Raw genomic sequence first — 19334 nt, 5'->3', positions numbered from 1 at the left:
ATGATTCAAATCAACATCCAAAGAAAATTAATACAGAACTCGAACAATAATTATTTACATTTATTCACTAACATACAAGATCATGTCTATACATTTTCCGGTTAAAAATACAAACATTTACAGTGTAAATATAAAAAGAAAACATTGACATTACTCTGCCAAAAAAGCCAAAATAAATTCAAACCAACTTCCTTTAATACACGAATCAAGTCCAAACAAAATATTTAGAACATGCACACAAATAGTTTTTTTGTTGAGAAGATTACAGGGAAGACAAAAAGAAACACTCAACTCCCAGAGAACAAGTGTCGAGATTTGAATTTACTGTAAACATACAATTTGAATATTTTACGACAGTTAGAGATGAAGTCTGCGGAGCATGTACAACATTTGATAATTGTATCTTCAACCCTCGCACTTACAAGAAAATTAAACCACACACACACACACACATATTCTGCTAAACTCTACAGACCGGGAAGAAAGCTTCTTTTTGTTTTGTTTTTAATTTGCCACTTCACGTGAGCGGAAGCAGACCACAGAAGTTCAACTAGTAAACAACAAATGTGATTTCATTTTTTTTGCATGCGCCACTGAATAAAATGTTTTAAAGATGAGAATTGAAAAATTCATGTTCCGTTTGTTTTGCCACTCTCCTGATGGCACGTTCATACGCAGTGTTCGGAGGTCTAGCAGAGGGTTTGGTCAGAACATCCCTGAGAACTTCTCACAAAAGCAGCAACACGTGGTCGCCCTCTTGTGGTCAAGGGGGCACTTCACAGTACTTCAGCAACTTGGTTACAACGGTACGACGGATAAATAAACAACTTTTTTCAGTCCGGCCTCACCTAAAAATGGCATACTTGCTAGAAAAGTTGAGACATGTAGTAGGAAAATAAATAAATCCATTAGTGCGGCTCTTCTGCTCTCTCACTGCTGCAGCCTTGAGAACACTCTCAGTCCAGCCCAGACCACAAGACTACGCACTTTGAAGCGAGGAAACGTGTCTCTGTCGTACTGCAGCAAGTAAAGACCGTGTTGGCCATTTGCAGCAGCGACCACAGAAACACAAGAGAAAAGCTGTCAAATGAGAGTACAGGTGATGTTACAAAGATTCACTACAGATGTTGATTTGCTCCACCGAACTGCTGCGCATCCATATATCACAGCGTTCCATTAGTTCCACACCATGTCCCGGCTGTTGGAGTACCATGACTGTGGCAGTGCACTTGAGTGCCAGGCAGTGGATCCAGGCTGAACACAACTCTTTCCCTCAGAGCTCGTCTTCACCTCCACTTTTTTGAAAATGGAGCTCCTCAAATTCCGGCCCACCCCGGCACAACGGGGCGGGAGGTTGCGGGATGGCAAACTGGGCGATGACCTTTTTAAAACACGAGGCCGTCTCACAGCTCCGTGGTCTCCCAGCTCACCTCCCGCGGAACTTGGCGTCATTTAGTCCCAGTGTGGATGACCGTGACGGTGGAGGGTCGCGGCCGCGGCGCCTCCACCAGAACAGACGCTTCCTCTGGGACAGGGGAGGAGATGTGAGAGTCCTGCTCGTAGGAGGTCACTGAAGAGGGCAACTGGCTGATTGTACCTGGAGGGAGATAGGATGGTGACTAGAAGACCTTAGTCAACAGTGTTTCAGGTATATAGAATATTCACCCTAACATCCAACTAGCCATGGTTTGACCATAATATACCTTGTTCATTGAATGAATGAGAACTGTGGCTTTGCACTCATATAACAGTCATTATGGTATTCTGCAGTAAGAATACCTACGGGAGGGAGCCAGACAGAGTGAACTAAGCTGGAAGCACAAGTTTACTAAGCAAGAAAATGAGTCAGTTCGGAGCTCAAAGGCTAAAAAACAAAGCAGGAAACAGAGCTTGTCCATTGGAAGAAAAACTAAATAATAAAAGAGATTATATTTTCTTTGGTAAAAAGGAACAAAATAACTCAGTAGATTTAAAAAACAAACTTGGCTGACATGTATTTAGGTGCTGTAGTTATGGTTTGAAGGTAATCCAATAGTTCAGTCAGTGAAAGTGGCGTGTATCGAGTTACTGTCAGATGGGTCTTCTACACGACATCCTGATGTCAAGAATAGGACAGTTGTGCTTCGGATTTCAAAGTCTAGAGGATGAATATTGGCATTCATGACAAGTCTTTTTGCGTCGCAAAAAAGTGCTAGATAAATGTTTATTATCATTATTATAAGATAAGGGGCCAGGACCGTGACTTGACTCACTAGAGGCTGACAAATAAAGATTATATGTAGAGCACGTTTTTAAAGAAATTAAATGCACGGAGTGATGAGTAGATCGATGATAAATATTCTGACACCAGTAGTATTTTCATGCGCGCTTTCATGCGAACCACCTTTAATAGCTTGAACTATTGGAAAACTGTGTTCAAGGCTCCTTTGATGACGAGCACACCTCATGGTACCAACAGTGAGGAGCACAAATGTTATGTTTGTTATGAAAACATCTGCGGCGAGTGCCTCCCGTGTCACTCACAGTCCTTCAGGGAAAGTGGTGCGCAGTCCACCGACTGGCTCTTGGATGGGACTCTGCTGCCGGCGCTGGAGTCAGTGCTGGAGCTGTGGATGCTGCTGTTGAAGCTGGTTCCCAGCTGCAGGCGCCTCATGTGACGGATCACAGCTGTGGCATTAAAGGCTTGCTGCAGGGAGAGAGGAGACGTGTAATACCACTCGCACACACCACGTCAACTGCTGGGAACAGATTACTCTCCGCCATAGATTATTCTTTTTGTTTGGTGTGTTCTCACCCGCCATTTGCTCTTAGCAAAGTTCTTCCGCATCTGCCGACTGACTGATTCATGGATGTTCTTGCAGAGTGCAGTATCGCCCGCAATCCTGCAATATTCAAGTGGGACACGTGATGAACACTCGCACTAGAACAGTCACGTCAATGATGAGAGTTTGAGTCCATCCTGAATACACTGCTGATGAGTGGCTGTTCAAATACAAACAGGTGGTTTAAACATGACAAATTATGTTGTTGGATGGTCATGTTAAATAAACATAATGAAACATGTTTTAACTTATTTAAAATTGGTATTTTATTTTCCTCTAAAGGCTGGCAAAAATTTGAGTACAAAAAGTACTGCTTGTAAATTCACTAGTTAGTGTTGAGATCAGAATAGATGTAGTGAGCAGTGAGGTCATCCAATTACAGTTTCAGCCATCAGGCTCTACAATAGCTGTTTAACTCTAAATTAAGGTTCATCATCAGATGACAGATCTCAGACTGCAGCCCAAACAACACATCTCCATGTAACCTTATTAAAATGATAAATGTTAAACAATACGGTACAATACAATATTTATGGTCAAAACCACAAGGCTTTTTATTATTATTATTCCAAGATTGAGATTTAAAAAAATAATGTGGAAAGACCTACAATAATTACATTTGTATACCAGCAGGCCATGATTTTGCAATCGCATAGTTTAATAAATGTAATACAACTTATTAGAATTAGGATAAATAGTTATAAAAATAAATAAATAACATGTGCAGCACACTCAAGTAAGTGTCACCTTTTATTTAATTTCAATACGACCGTTTAAAACTAGACAAACAACTTCAAACTTGGCTACTCCCTTATACCACTCTTAATCCACTTTAAGTCTCTCGAGTTCGAGTTCCTCAAGAGACACTTTCACAAATACAGTTATTTTAACTATTAAACATGATGACAAAACTCTTTCTAGGTAGAATAAAAATAATACACATTTGCTGAAGATCATGCTTTATGTTTTCTTACATTTCTAACTTTTTTTTGTAACTTATTCACAGCTTTGTGCGACTAAAAAACTTCAGCATCAAACTTGGCATCATGATGAATTTGATTTAATAGACAAGAATATTGCATTATTATTTGTGTCTCCCATTGCAGTAATAAAGCAATTCCCTCCATTTACCAAAGGCATTTATTTTCATATCTGTAAAACTCTGATCGATGAGCTGAAATGGTATCAGCAGATTCCACCCCGCTTCACATTCATCATCATGACTGTCTCCCAGACCTGGCCGACAAGAGTCATTTCTCAGTGTTATGACACCTGCTGCTGGTGTCAAAACTCACATATTTGTATCTCGGTGCTGAGAAAGGCCCATTATCCGTCATCGGATTCATTCATATTGTCCTGAGACGTCAGCGAGCCGAGGAGGCGTTCTGTCAGACGGAGCTCAGACATGGGAGGACAACCTAATTGTTCATTAACGCGCCCACATTCTTTAAGGACGAGTACCCCGCTCACTAATTGGCAGCCATTTATACAACAGATTTCTCATTGAGGGCGACACTGATGTTGAGAGGGGGGGGTCCAGCTGGGAGCCATGGCGACAGATGACAGTGGGAGGACATGCTCTTCATGACAAATGGCCGTATGAGTCACGCTGCTGTTTAACCACTCCGAAATCTTTGATGTCTCCGGTAGTGTGTGTGTGTGTGTGTGTGTGCGGCGGTGACCATTTCTTACCAGGGATGTTCCAGGGACTGGTCGCAGGTGAACCTTTTCTCCGGATCCTTCTCCATCAGGCTGCTAATAAAGTCTTTGGCTGTGGTAAAAAAATGAAGACAGAGTTTGATATAGAGCCATGCATTCAAAGTTAGACCCTAGTGTTCCATCGTATTAGTAGTATTTAATAGTAGCCCAACAATTCCTAGTCTAAACATTTGCTTCAAAGACAATTTTATTCAATTTTTTTTAAGTCGTTGTGATCATCACTTCTTGTTTCAGAAAGTGTCCCCACTTAAAAAAAAAAGAGCAGCAAAGGACTTCATTCCAACAGACTCAAGCTAACTTCCTCTAGAGAAGGCTTGTAGCTGACAGTATTTACACACCATCAGTATTGAGTTGATTAAGGAGTGTGTGTTCTTCAATGTAAATACTATCTACATACAGTTTGTAATTATTTTTGAATCACTTTAAAAATAAATATATACTAATCATTAGATAATAACTGTTAAACTCATAGAATATGGACTTCTGCTGTTGCTATAGTAACAAACCTTCCGGAGAGAGTCTCACCAGCAAAATATGTTCTTCATTGTGAATTGCTTTGAACTCATAGTAAGAAAGTGACAATTATAAACAACTCCTGAGGTATATTTTAGAGACTTCGAAAGTAACTACTATAATGTGTATGTATATAGGTGAACTGTACCTCGGTGAAAGAGATAACAGAGCGAGTGGGCTCACCTGAGTCAGATATGTCATCCCAATACGGTGCGTCAAACTCGTAGTCGGCTTTGAGGATCTGCTCGAACAGCTTGGAGTCGTTCTCATCATAGAAAGGAGGGTAGCCGCAGAGTCTGAGTACAGATTACACAACAGTCCGTGTCATCGACCAGCCGACGTTACGAACTTGAATCCAAAATGTAAAAGGATTTGCTGCAACATAATCTTATTCACTGGCACTTATTTATTGTTTCATACGGCCGGGAGCCGGGAGACCCCGTCAATGGATTAGAGAAAAACGACTTAAACTGAAGGACACAGTCGAGCAATTGACTTTGTGCCCACGAGGTCTGTGTCGGTCTGTTGTAGGGAAGAAAGAGCTGAGCCACAGGGCAAAGCTTTGCATTGACCGGTTGATCCATGTTTCGGAATTTAGATAAAATGTCAATGATTTAGACGGATCGTTAGAGATATTCAAATTATTAAGACAATTAATAGAAAGAGATTATAGCGAAATATTTTACTTTCGCATCAGTTTGAAATAAACCTCCAAATAATTGGTTTCCTAACATGTATCATTAAGGAGTCGGATTATTTATAAACTGCAGGTGCTGGAACCTTCCCAGCTGCAGCAACATTGCAACAGGAGATTAGACTATCTTTCTGTCACGATAGGTGTGCCACCTGCCAATTTGTGTCAGGACGCCACTGATAAGAAATAATCCCACAAAGCCTTTAAGGATACGTTTGTGTTACATGCACGCCGTTTCAATTCAAGCCTCAAATCCAGACCGATTTTCTATAAAATACTTTTCATGGTGAAATATCTTTTTTTTTGGATCAATCATGAATAGATACTCACAGGATATAAGCGATGACCCCAATAGACCAGCAGTCCACAGCTTTACTGTAGGGCTTCTGAGCCAAAACCTCAGGGGCTGCAATAGAAACAAAAGTTGCACATTTAGTTTCAGATGAAATGAGAGTTGTCCTAATCTAGCAGCCTAATGAGAAGAGAAGGTGTCTTCGGTGGGTAAATAACACATCTGATTAACACGGCTCATCTCACATTCTAGTCTGAGCTCACCCACATATCCTGGTGTCCCGCAGGCCGTCGCCATGACGTCACCTGTTCCCTCCATCTTGGACAGGCCAAAGTCGCTGATCATGATCTTGGAGTCATCATGGGGACTGAAGTAAAGAAGGTTCTCTGGCTGCGAGAGACAAGTTGGTTAAAGACTCTTTTAGCTTACATACATTTTATATTTTCTCCACCGACAACTGGTCTTCAATAGTACATTATGCAATATTTTTATTTTCACATCAAATCTTATTGCCTTCTATGATTCATTAATTCACTGATGATTATTCCTGACCACCTACACTAGTTACCCGTCATTCAGGTGACACACAAAAGACATCCAATGGGTTTAACATCACAATGCCACAAGACTTCACAGATTACACCGGTTATGAATAAATGTAGTTTCTTCTGACTTTCATGTTAGGACCTGGTGTGGATTCCTCAAACGATCAAATAAAAGACCTATAAGATTATAAACTCAGAACCTCCATCATCTCCATTGTACCTTCAGGTCCCTGTGCACGATTCCCATAGAGTGGAGGTAGTTGACTGCGTCCAACACCTGTCGGATGAGCCGACTGGCATCCATCTCTGTGTAGAAACCCTTTTCTACAATTCTGTCAAATAGTTCTCCTCCCGAGACCCTGCAGCACAACACGTAGAGAATTTAATTTTTACAACGCTATTTTCATACAAGAGGGTTTCAAAAAGTATGTAATTATTATCCTATTATTACACACAAGCAAGTATGGACAGCATTTCTTGCCATGATTGTACAAACAACAGTGTGGATGTCAAACGCTGTTCACTATATTAGCAAGGACTTTGCGTTTCATCCTTCAAACACATTTTAGAGAGGTCAACATGTCAGCAGAAAAAAAACAAAATAAAACACTCCCACAGATATCAAGTATATAAACAAATAAAGAATCACAAACAAAGCAAAGACTACATCGAAAATAGATAAAAGTAAAAAACTGTTAGTATTAAGAGAATAATATATTTAATCTATAAATTTGTGGGGGGTTTTGGACACTGTACGTCACGTTATGATGAGAGGGTGGATGAAGACAGATGATCAAGATGGCGGATTGGTACTCACAGTTGCATTATGAGGTACAGGTGGTTGGAGCTCTCATAAATGTCCTCCAGAGCCACGATGTTCTCGTGCTTTATCCTGCGAAGGAAACAACAGACCATGTAGACGCTTTTCTATCAAAGCACAAGCAACTAATGAGCCACAATTAGCCTCTTTTCTTTTCAAATAATGGCGCCGGCGACCACTGACAGCATGATGCGTCTTGTGTTTATTCAAACAAACAGCCTCTGTTGTGTTCATGTGTGCTCCTACATGCGTGTTCTTTTACACACTTGTGCAAATGTTACTCATCTCATGGGTGTGAATGTTACTCGTTGCATGAAAAGAAACCCTTTTGGAGTCTAATGTTGAGCTGTGTGATAGAAATGAGAGGATGTTCGGAAGTGAGTCATGCACGGCAACCCCCATCAGCAGGGGCACTTGGAGAGAATAAAACAGGATGGAAAGAGATGCTGGAAGTCTTGTGTCCAAGCAACCAGCCAACAGGGTTTCAGTAGAAGCCCAAACAGATGAGGTTTAGCTGCTGGAAACAAAAGGTCATAGGAGGACTAATCAACCATCAGAACTTTGACACAGTATTTTGCAAATTAGCAAAAGTCGTAGCGCTGACAAACTCAGAGAAAGGGGCCGAGTGCAGGAGATCACGACAAAAAGAGGAAAAGCAGAAGTCAAAAGACGGCGACTGTAACCAGGCAACTACGCCCACGACAGTCACTTCTGCACTCAGTGATAACAGAGATTCTCCGGGGAATAACCCGGTGTGCAACGAAGGGATCTCACCTGGTGTCAGTCTCATTTGACTATTGGGGTTGCACTGTAACCCTTTTTGAGACTGATCAGACAATCGAAGCAAAAGAAAAAAAAAAATCTTCCAACTCTAGTGTCGTTCAGTACTTACTTTCTAAGCACTGCGATTTCATTTTCGATGCTGGTCTCCTTTCCCTTGAGAGCCTTTTTTGGGATGCACTTGATGGCCACCATCTTTCCGCAGGCCCTCTCTCGAGCCATCACCACCTCGGAAAATGCCCCGCTGCAAGATACGAGGGGAGAAACACGTCAGCCTGCTTGGACGGGCAATATTGACAGAGGAGAGCGAGGCGGGTGGACAAGGCCAGAGTACACAAACAACATATTGGGAACATTTACTGGGAAGTGGCGAAGACTTGACTCAAGCTGTCAGCTGCCCTCGTTGGCTTATAGAGCGCATGCTGCCAAAGGCACTGCAAACAATTTTAAGAAACCTCTAAAGAGGAACAAAAATAGTTTTGTATAACTCAAATACACGTCTTCTGTAGCCATCTGTCTCCATACAAACAAATACAGAATTAAGGGGATATTTGCTCGAGTAATCTGCATCTGTTGCTATGATACCACAGCGAGTCCACCTTAATGAAGCTTGCAGAGCAGGAAGCAGGACTTGTTTTCTTTACACATCCCCTTTTTCTATTCTTGCACATTTACCGAGCTCCTTGATGTGTGGCAGTACAGATGGAGGTGTGAGTGTACACCTCGAAGGGAAGCACACAATATTTATTCTCGAAAATTAACATAACACAGGTCGTTTATCAGTTTGATAAAGAAAACTGGTAAAAGTTTTTTCTTTAAAGTGAATACATCAGGTCAATAGTGTGTGTTGCTTTTACTGCTTTCACTGTATTAAAGGTCAATGATGGCGGTTAATATATGAAGAAAATAATTGTTGGGATTTGTTTTGTCGTTATTAGATGTTGTACATATAGCCCTGGCCCCTTCATATCCAACATATTCGTACATGTCCACATGAGTCCAATCTGAGCCCGCTCTCCACACCTTTTATTATCCGCATGAGTCGCTCCTGGATCGAGTTAATTTTCGTTTCATCTCAAATTCTTCCGTAATAACAACAGATATGCTCGTCATAGTTGTTGTCATGTTGTTCTGTTCTCTCATCATCCAAGGCACCATCTTTATGCCATTATAGTTGCTCGACTTTTGTTAACATTTCTTTTATCATCATTGTTTTTCTAACTTTCTCCATATCCTTACCGATCTTGTTATTAAGTATCCATCCTTAAAAACCAGCACAAAAAGAGTTGAATGCTGAATTCATGGGCTGCAGTGATGTCTACTGAAACCTCTGCCTGAAGTTCATTAGCTTCAGTGTAAATACAAATATTTACAATTGATTATCGGTCTTCTATTCTGATTTAAGTGTCTTATCAGCTTCAACAACATGCGTTTCTCAGTGCTAACATAGCTACAGTGAGCCAGTGCAGCAACTTTTACATCGTTCAAAATTTGTACAGGACTTTGTTGCTGCCGATGAGATAACAGAGGCACAAAATAATAGAACCAACTGTTGCGTTGAGCGGTGAATTAGATCAATGCTTTGAAAGCTTGCTTAAAATACATCCACTCACACATTGGACTTGTATAGAGGCTTGTATTTTGCAGACTATAACACGGCCAATAATGCTTTTCTACATTTTGAATTTTTGTTCTATAATATTCTTAAAAACAATCCGATCCTGTTGTGTTCATGTTTTATTTCTCCATTTTGTTGCTGAGCAATCAACTTGTGTTGCACATGTTGTCATTATTCCTCTAATCTGCTGCCAATACACAGAAAGTAATCAGGACTGCGCCTTTTCATAAGCTTGAGAAGGTATTAATTAAATAAGGTTTTGGGAACGACAGCTTGAAAAGAGCAACACGGATGAGAAGGAAACCTGCCTGGGATGATTGACAGCTGTTCAATAGCAACATAAAAGGGTCGATTACATCCTCAAAGTGTAATCAGTTCCTCCCAACAGGCATCAGCTTCTCGGTCGCTGGCTGCACTAAGTCCCTCAGTGGCCATCAAATCCATGCTAATCCTTCACTCCATCAGTCCTCGGGCGGGAGGGGGAAGGGAGGGTCAGCCAGAATCGCAGCCATGAATACACATGGGCGTGCAAACAAACTACCTGCTCACAATGCTGCAGGTGGAGAACCCCGGACCGCTGAGAGACGCTGAACCCAGACCTTGGTTTGACCGTATGAACGAGTTTGTGTTGCTGTGAGGAAAATGAGCATTCCGTGCATGCACCACACTTCCACAGCTGCACAGACATTACAGGAAGTCACATATAAATAGGATTCATCAGACTGAAGTGTGAAAATGTTACACGCCTACTGCAGCAGGAGAGGTGAACCCCCCCCCCCCACACACACACACACACACACACCCCATCACCACAAAACAGCAGCATCCTCACATCCTGTGAACGACTGCATGACAGAATGTAAACCTGCAACTTCCCTTCAAACTCTCACACAAACAACTGAGCTGCAGCTTCTGGTGGCATTTATGTATGAGGATGTGTGAATGCTGCCACTGGTGACGCGTGTACTAGAAGCTTTCATCATCATATTCATCCAACCAGCATCTGCAGGTTCTTGAAGAAGAATATTAAATCCAACCTATATTTTCAATGAATTTAAAAACATGTACATGTGAGCTTATTAAAATTTAATTAAAATACCTTCAACAGAAAAAGCTTGTTTAATATCAGTGTTTTTCTCCTCTAGTGTATGTGATGTATTCACAATGAGTTTGTCCACGTCATAATTTTGTCTTCTGAGAGACAAATGTTAATTTTAGGGTAAGATTTTCACCAGACTCAGTAGGCTGGGCAGTAATTATCAATATCAATGAATGAGCAAAGCAAGGATTGAATCCATTAACCAAATGTCTGTGACACAGTTTGTGAATAATCATTCTGCACAGTCATGCAATAAAATGAATAACACTGGTTGGCTTTTTGCAAGCACTCTGAAATTACAGTATGTGTGTGTGTGCATAATTGGTGCATAAACGTATAGAACGCCAAGTTTCTGCCGGACAATTATCAGACGTATAGCTCCATGGTTCCAACGCCACAGAAACAGAACTGTGGTGCATGTCAATAGTAAGTAATACTAACTAATAAGTTCAAGTAAGGCTTGTCTGATCTGAAAAATAAACGTCACCACATTTTTATTTCTCCTACATTTAAAACCAGTTCTTTTTGACTGGAGGAAGCATATGTGAATGAGACGAAACCCATGAGAAAACTAGACACTTCATGTACTTGCTGAAGATTGCCCAACAAAGCAATTCAAGCAACAAACAGTTATTAAAAGGAATTACAGTTATTAATCATATTTGTGTAGTTTTTACCCCCTTTCTTAACGCCTTTTTCTTTTGTTTTCGCTTGAAAATTCAAAATCTTTCTAATGCTACAATAATTAATGTTAAAAAGGCTTAACACTAACTAAACACAGTTCATGCCAGGCTAACTTGTTAACTAGCTAACGTTTGTTAACCCAGCAGTGTAATGTAATTATTTATTTCCGCTTGAATAATAAATGTATGAAGTTCTGCAAGGTGGAATTTATCACCTCCTAGAAAAGAGTCAACAATCTAAAACAAATGCAGATGATGACTCGTTTGTCATCGGTAGTAAAATAAGTATATAGCCCATCCCTTATGATATGCAACTAAACACATTACAACCACTTTTATAGCTGGTTCAGTGGCTTTAACTTTAAGAGGAGACAGAACTTGTGAAATTGTAAAGCCTCTTCTCAACTATTGGAAAACACACACTATTCCACTGGACTACAAACTACTTCCTAGGAAAAATATCTATCATATTCATCAAAATGTTTATTATGTTTTGTCACAAGTGCACAGGTGGATTGGTTATAAAAATGCTCAATCCTTTTGTTTTTTCACAGTGAGAAAAAGGAAAACACAATCATTAAGACAAGTAGAAAGACATGGAACTAGATTACATGGAAATCATACATACTTGGTTATAAATCTTAAGGGGTTTAAGAGTAATATATAAAGTACAACACATTGTAATCAACCGTTTATGAAGACCAGATTATTGAAATTGCCTTAGTTGGCAGAGAGAAAAAACAATGTAATGTACAAAGCCAGAAATAGAATTTTACCTGAACATCTTCAAATGTTAATGAGACCGACACCTGATGAAGAACATGAAAGACGTAGAAGGAATTTTTGTTCAAACTACTCCAAGACAGGTGAACATTTTAGTTAAGTGACTAAAAATATCTAAGTAATAATAATAATAGTAACTATTTATAACAGTATTAATATAAATAACACAACAGTATAAAAGGTAATGATTACACCAATTGATCAAATTATACACACACACGATGTTAACATAACACACACAATGATCTTATGACACAGACAAAGTAAGTATTTAGTTAAATCAATCAGAAATAAACATAATTATCATTTAAGTGGTACCTTTCTATATTGTGTTTAGTGAAATAGATATATAGATAAATAGAAAAATGCATAGAATATGGATGGAAATCATACAACTGTTCTTCTTTTAAACATCTATGTTTTTAAGGGTATAATTGTTAATAAATGTGAATACTTTATCTTTTGTAAATGACAATAACGAGTATGCATATTTTGGTTTCAAACTAAAGTCATTTTAGCAGATTATTTGACTCTCGATCGTCAGCTGCCATTACAAAACATGTCCTTCACAAGAATGTAACTGAAGGACCCTGTTGGTGGGAAAGGAAGAAGGAACCAAGGACTTCCATCGGCCCAGTTGCCTAGCTGCCATTTTCTCTGCATTCATTGGTGCTTTCAAGGACCCAACACTCTGGCAGGAGTCACATTTCAGAAGGTCTCCAAAGACTTAGAGGACTTAAGTTTCACATCACTATGAAAACTGAACAACAGTACTGTCGGTGTAGACATGAGCTAAAAGGTCAGTTAAATGTTATCTTTTTTGTGTTCAGACATTGTTGAGTTAACCTCAAAAATGTCTATTATCTTTTTTGAGATTTTAGTTAAGATTACACCTGGGGGGGTGGGGGGGTATGTTTATCCCGGTGATTTGACACACATTTTTTCCAAAAAACATTGAGAGCACAAACATCACCCCTGCAGAACTAAAAAGACCTTTAATCCCTGGTCGTCCACAAAGAGGAAGTTTTCTGAACAGGCAATTACCCAAAAATGTAACTTCTCGAATTTGAAGATCCTTATCTACACTATATACAGCTATCAAAAAGCTGACATCCAAGAAAAGGAATGCAAGTGGAAAAACAAGAATACGTCATTTCTGTATGTGGAAAACCATTTATGGTCAATTTTGCTCAAAAAAGAAGACTACTGGCCGCGTGCTGGATCAGTAAAAAATGTAATTGACGTAAATGACGCGTTTGTATGTGCCCTAGGTGAGCTGGGTAAAATGGTAATTAAAGCATGTGCCGTTTTATATAATTTAAATTATGAATAGTATTTTTACATTAATAATTACTGCATAAATATACCCGTCTTATATACACGCAATAAATAAAAGCTTGCATTGATTATCTGCTATAGGTTTGCAACATTTGAAAGTGTGTCTTAGATTAAAAAACTCACTTATGAGGGCGTCTTTTTGCAAACCACAAACTATAGTCTACCAGTTCCAGTGGCGTAAACAAATATTAAAAGGTCCAGGGTGGGGAGAAACTATTCAACCTGACATGACAAAAATTCATATTATGTTTGACAAAGATCCAGCCTCTAATTCTTCAACTAGGTGTGGATAGTACAGATTAAAAAAAACGATGTCAGCAAGATTAATCAGATGTAAATAGGGCCAGCGGACATCCTGCTGTTATCCGTAAACACGGCTCCTGCCCGCTGTGTGTATATAGGTTCACCTGAGCAGGTTACTTAACTTGCTTCCACAGCCATCAGCAGCTTAAGGCTCTGAAATTAGCTGCAGGCCAGTGGTCAGACTCGAGGATGGACTTCAGTGGCACAGATCTTATTAGTTCACAAAGCTACCTTAGGAAGACACAGGAGTGTTGCTTTGGTATTAATGACACAGCTCTGTCTGATAATGCGAAGGATTCAACGCTGCCTGAACGCACGACAGCAGGAAACAATCGCGTTCATTCGTAACAAACATTGAACCATTGCTGCGTCACAATAGTTGTCCACGTTACCAAAACAAATCTTAACATTGGTTCTGGCACTAGAATGTAAGAAAAGTCATGTTCAAAAAAGACAATGTATATAGACATTTTTGGAACACATTCATGCCCCTGTGACCTTAGATATAATTTAGAAAAGTTATTCATTACTTTTAAATCTGTCAGTTCCTAGTGCATCTTCATAAACTCAAGTTCCTTTTTTTTCCCCCCAACTTCCTGGGTTGATTCGTCACTAGAAAAGAGAACTAAAAGGAAAAACAAAGACATGACAGACATGGCATGTTGTGAAATCCCATGATGCAACACCAAAATAGTGCATTCAGGATTAGGAGAAAGTTCATAGAAAAGTTGGGATTCTGAAGTTTGTCTGAATAGTATAAGAGTGCATTCAGTGATGGGCGGAGCCTAAACATGTATCGTGATAATTCTGAGAACAGTCAAGAATAAACAAGAGTATAAATTAACATACAACAAAAGTGTTCAACTTGATAGCAATAGATCACTCTAATGAGACAGTTAACACCGATTCCTCTTCCAACTTCTGTTTTTGTGTAAATGACACGAGTAGCTGATCTTCTGTCAGTAATTCAATGTATTACTACTTCATGAAGACATAGAGGTGCATCAAACTATGACCGTTACCTCATCTTCTCCATCAGCTTAATTTGATCCTTTTTGCCATTTGCATGCCAACAGCAATATTGATGCACTAGTTTAAAAACATTTCAAATCATTAGCCATTTGGAAAAACCTGCATTAGGGATGAGATGTACTGATAAAAAGGTTTATATGTAATGAAGTTCATAAGTGCATGACATAGAGATGGAAATCTTTGGATGGAAAAACCTTTCTTCTTCATGCATGTTTGCATAAGAGCAGATACTTCAGTGCACAGCGACTACTTCCGTGAGGACTAACGTTGTCGGGGACAGGAGGTCACATGGGGACTGCTAACCTAACAGGAGACCTGCAGGAGATAATCTACACCTCGTCCACGCCCATTATTAATCCTTAAGAAAAGCTGCAGGGTTGCAAAGCCATTTGTGAACCCTACTGTGCCGATTATGAGGACGGAGACATCCCTGTATGAGGATCAGCGTAAGAAGATGCATTCATGTGTAACATGTGGCTAACCTGAGGTGTGTGCTCGGTGTGGTGGGCGAGGTATGCGAGCTCCTCCGAACGCAACTCAACGCAGATGATTCACTGGTGTTTTTCACAAATAAAAGGAGAGCCTTGGGGAAATCAAAAGTGCCTTCAAGTAAGAATGTCTGACTGTTCGATACAACACAGCGCGATGAGAGCGCTTCATGAATCATCAATGTGGGGGAGAGTTTTTGTGATGTGATGTCGGGAAACAAGTCTGCGGTCAAATTGAGTTTCTACAAGACAAGATGGAGAAAAGATTGTGCAAGATGATGTGTTTTACTTCGACAACAAACCAAAGCAGATCGTGTCATCGTGTATGAATGAGTGGAATGAGGTTCAGTAGGTCAAGTCAACTAGAGGGAATCAGTTTAAATAAACAAAAATCCAAACCCTCATCCTTTCTCTGGAGGATCAACACGATAATTCCACTCGGTTAGAAGTGACTTCCTTTTTAAGCCTCGTTCATCAAAACAAGCATGAGGATCCCATTCATGCCAATCAAATGATTAGAGTATGATTACAATTATATATATATATTATATATATTTGGATAAAAGCTAAAATATGACAGAAAATAGAAAATAAATATAATGATACTGTTAAAAGTTTTAACACAGTTGCATTTGTAAAACAAAAATAAATAAATATGAAAAAACATGTTTAACTTAAGTGTATTTTCCAATTCTCACAAGCTCCTGTATTGACTGACTAAATATACGTCTAAATTTCCATAACTTGCAGTTGAGAAAAAATAAATTGAAAGTGAAATTGAAATATGACTCATTTTTGTTTTATTTTCAACGATCAGCATTGACATTTAACAGAACCCCTTAACCACTTATCACAATGACATTTAATGCCTTTTCAAAGTAATATATTTAATGAGCTTGAAAACGCATCAGATGTAAAAGAAAAAATTTAGATTCACACTCAAGTATTTGATCGGACCAGAACTAAACTAGTTAGAAATTAAACACATGGCTACTGTCTTTGTCATCGGGTCCGTCTACTGAGTCACATTACAAAAAAGCGTTCAATTAAAACTTCTGCGTTGGCGTTCCAAGAACCTCTGGATTAGATTATTGCTCGCGGAAATTTGTAGACGTGGGTGAATTATCCGAGATATTCCCTTCACGGCAAAAACAGGACAGTACTATACCACACAACCGGTTTTGGTGTGAGTCCAGCTTGAACCCAGAAGCCAAGACCCGTGACTTAACTTGAGATTCTGGGTATCCTGGCGTTCTTTAGGAAACTAGAAAAGCTAACAAGAGCACTACATAGATCAGCACTACAATCCCAAACTTGTTAGTTCAACCATCTATGGAATACTTAGGAATTTAACTCAAACATTGTCTGTAGTCAAACCAAACCAGTAATCATGGCGACTGACGATCCTAAAAGAATCATAGCTTGACCAACAAGTCTTTTTACTCATACCGTGAAGACAACAGTCAAGTCAGGGACAAGGGGACCAAAATAAACGGGAATTTCCCCAGATACTCTGTTCTCCCGTTTAAAAAAAAACAAAAAAAAGTTTAGTGACCCCAAGATAAATCTTCGTGAAGCAGAGGTCCCATGAATGTATTGATTTAGAACCAATGTAGGCCAAGAGATGGGTTCATGGACCATCTCAGATTAATAGAGATGGTTCATGGTGGTAGGAAAGAGTGAACATTTATTTAGGTCTTGGATATGACAGAGTGAAGCTGAAGTGGCACTCTAATAGTTCAAACATTAAAGATTCGCACAGGACGAGAGGGTGGGCCAGTTTGACCTTGGACAGAAAAAAAACACCAATGTTTACAACAGAAAACTTTAACTGTGCTTGGCGATCTGACCTGGGCGAAGCTAAATCATATAAGGAGAGAAAATATTGGTGTTACTAAGATCATAACGATGTTCCAGAAGCCAAAACAAATATGATTTGATCCAAATTCCAACCACTGTGTACAATGTGGTAGGATCTGTTGCCTAGTGGACATTTGTTGTGGACATCGTCCCACTGGCCTGAATACAGGGACTGGTTACAGGGACTGGTTAGTCAGCCCAAAAGAGACTTTCTATTTAAGGATCAATCCAAAAGTTGTCCTCCTTTAATAGGATATCCAAACAAAATTAGGTCCACGTTTTTAATCCTTGAATGCTAATCTAGCCTGAAGGCTTTAACGTGGTTTGTGTTGCATAAATACATAAATTGCTCTACATCAAAACCACCTCCAAAACACACTGGCCAGTCTCCACACAGATCACCTGCTTTCCCAATTTTAATCGAGTTCTCCATCAGTTTTTATTTCAAAGTTAGTTGTGGATATTGAGGATAGTGTTTGCTTTAAAATAAAGAATTTGGATGGATCTGTTGGTTGCATATCAAAATTAATGAAGATGATCTAATTATTTTTTTTAATGTATACACTTTATTAAACACTAATTACTACCTAACCTTTTTAATCTCAACTGTTTTTATTCATTTTTCTATTGCAGTTACAGCCCAGTACCCAAGAGAGTTTGACTTAATCATTTCAAGATGGTCAAAATGAAATTTTCCTCTAACATACATTGGAATATGAAAGTGCACAAAGGTTAATAATAATCATATACATATATATAAAACCTTCTTAAACTAGTCGGTTGTTGGGAACACTCAGCAACCATTTTTGATAAATACAAACATTTAAAGTGTTGTTTTTATGCAAAGATATTCTGTAGGTGTAATAGAGTCTATTAAAAAAGCAACACAGCGAAATATAGTATTAGAGATTCAAGGAGGGTCAACCAATTTGATATTTGATTTAATAACGAAGTAGTTTGATCAGATCTTTAATTCATAGTTTTAACAACTTTTTCAAGTAATATATGGATGAATTAAAAATGAGGTTTAAGTATTGCGTGATGTGAAAGATCTTAGATACGAGGTCATAATGTTATAAACATGGATGAATTAATCGTCACATGCTTCATATGTTGATAGTTTTCGGCAAGAGGTGGTTTGTTGGATTATTTTCTGGAGATTTGAAATCAACCCACGTGCGCTCAAAGCTGTGCTCGGCACACATTAGATTCTGTCGTTTTTAACCAAAGATCGTGAGACTCGCTGTGGTTTTCTTCCTCGCGGACTGAGCTTGAATTCAAGTGAAAAGCAGAAGTTAAGATGTCAGACTGTGACACGCAACAGCTGCGCGTCGTGCGGAGGAAAAACGCCTGACTCACACAGGTGGATGAGAAGTTGTGTGTCTGCGGAGGATCTACTCACGTCCCGAGCACTTCCTTGAAGTCGAAGATAGTCTTGATGTCATCGACGTGTTTCTTCCAAGATCCATCGCTGGACTCCCCGTTTTCTTTCGCCATTTCTCTCCTCGCCGAGTACTGTCTTCGCGGGGAGAAGAAGGCGATGGTCTGGAGAAGAAGTAGTGCACTTGTGTCTTCCTGGAGCCCCCACTGGTCTTCAGCCCATGTACGCGGGCAGAAGGAGGAGGAGTGAGTCCTGCTCACCGAGGGTTCGGTCTAATCTGTCTGACGTCGCTCTTCGCCTCCGTCCAGCTCCCAGTGACCGGGAAACACCTCCTCCTCCCCGGGCGCCTTCAGGCGGTGATGCGGTCAGGTGAAGTCGGGCTCCGCTGGGCGCTGGTTGTTATAGAGATGGGAGGGAGGAGCGGGAGACGCCGCTCTCGTCTCTGGATCAACCATTCAAGTGTTCGCATTGCACCAAATACACCGGCACTGGGGAGACCCCGGACCCGAGCAAGGGGTCCGACTAGGATCTATTTTCTTAAAAACCACTCCGCCACGTAGAGTC

General features: G+C 39.8%; 1 protein-coding gene across 1 annotated transcript; it reads right to left on the bottom strand.

Annotated features, from left to right (window-relative positions):
• Nucleotides 1-45: 45 nt before the first annotated feature.
• camk1db (calcium/calmodulin-dependent protein kinase 1Db) lies at nt 46-19243 on the bottom strand. Its single transcript, XM_087797905.1, has 11 exons — nt 18792-19243; nt 8298-8429; nt 7403-7477; nt 6806-6944; nt 6304-6430; nt 6079-6154; nt 5238-5350; nt 4515-4593; nt 2795-2882; nt 2524-2686; nt 46-1597 (listed from the first exon to the last, which is right to left on the bottom strand). Exons 1-11 carry the CDS (start codon nt 18884-18886, stop codon nt 1449-1451), a joined length of 1236 nt encoding a protein of 411 aa, XP_087654031.1. The 5' UTR covers nt 18887-19243; the 3' UTR covers nt 46-1448.
• Nucleotides 19244-19334: the final 91 nt, after the last annotated feature.

The sequence above is a fragment of the Callionymus lyra genome, chromosome 8, assembly GCF_982586985.1.
Source record: "Callionymus lyra chromosome 8, fCalLyr1.hap1.1, whole genome shotgun sequence".
Classification (NCBI taxonomy): Eukaryota; Metazoa; Chordata; class Actinopteri; order Syngnathiformes; family Callionymidae; genus Callionymus; species Callionymus lyra.
The sequence above is the reverse complement of the archived record's forward strand: the minus strand, read 5'-3'. Positions and strand labels throughout refer to the sequence as shown.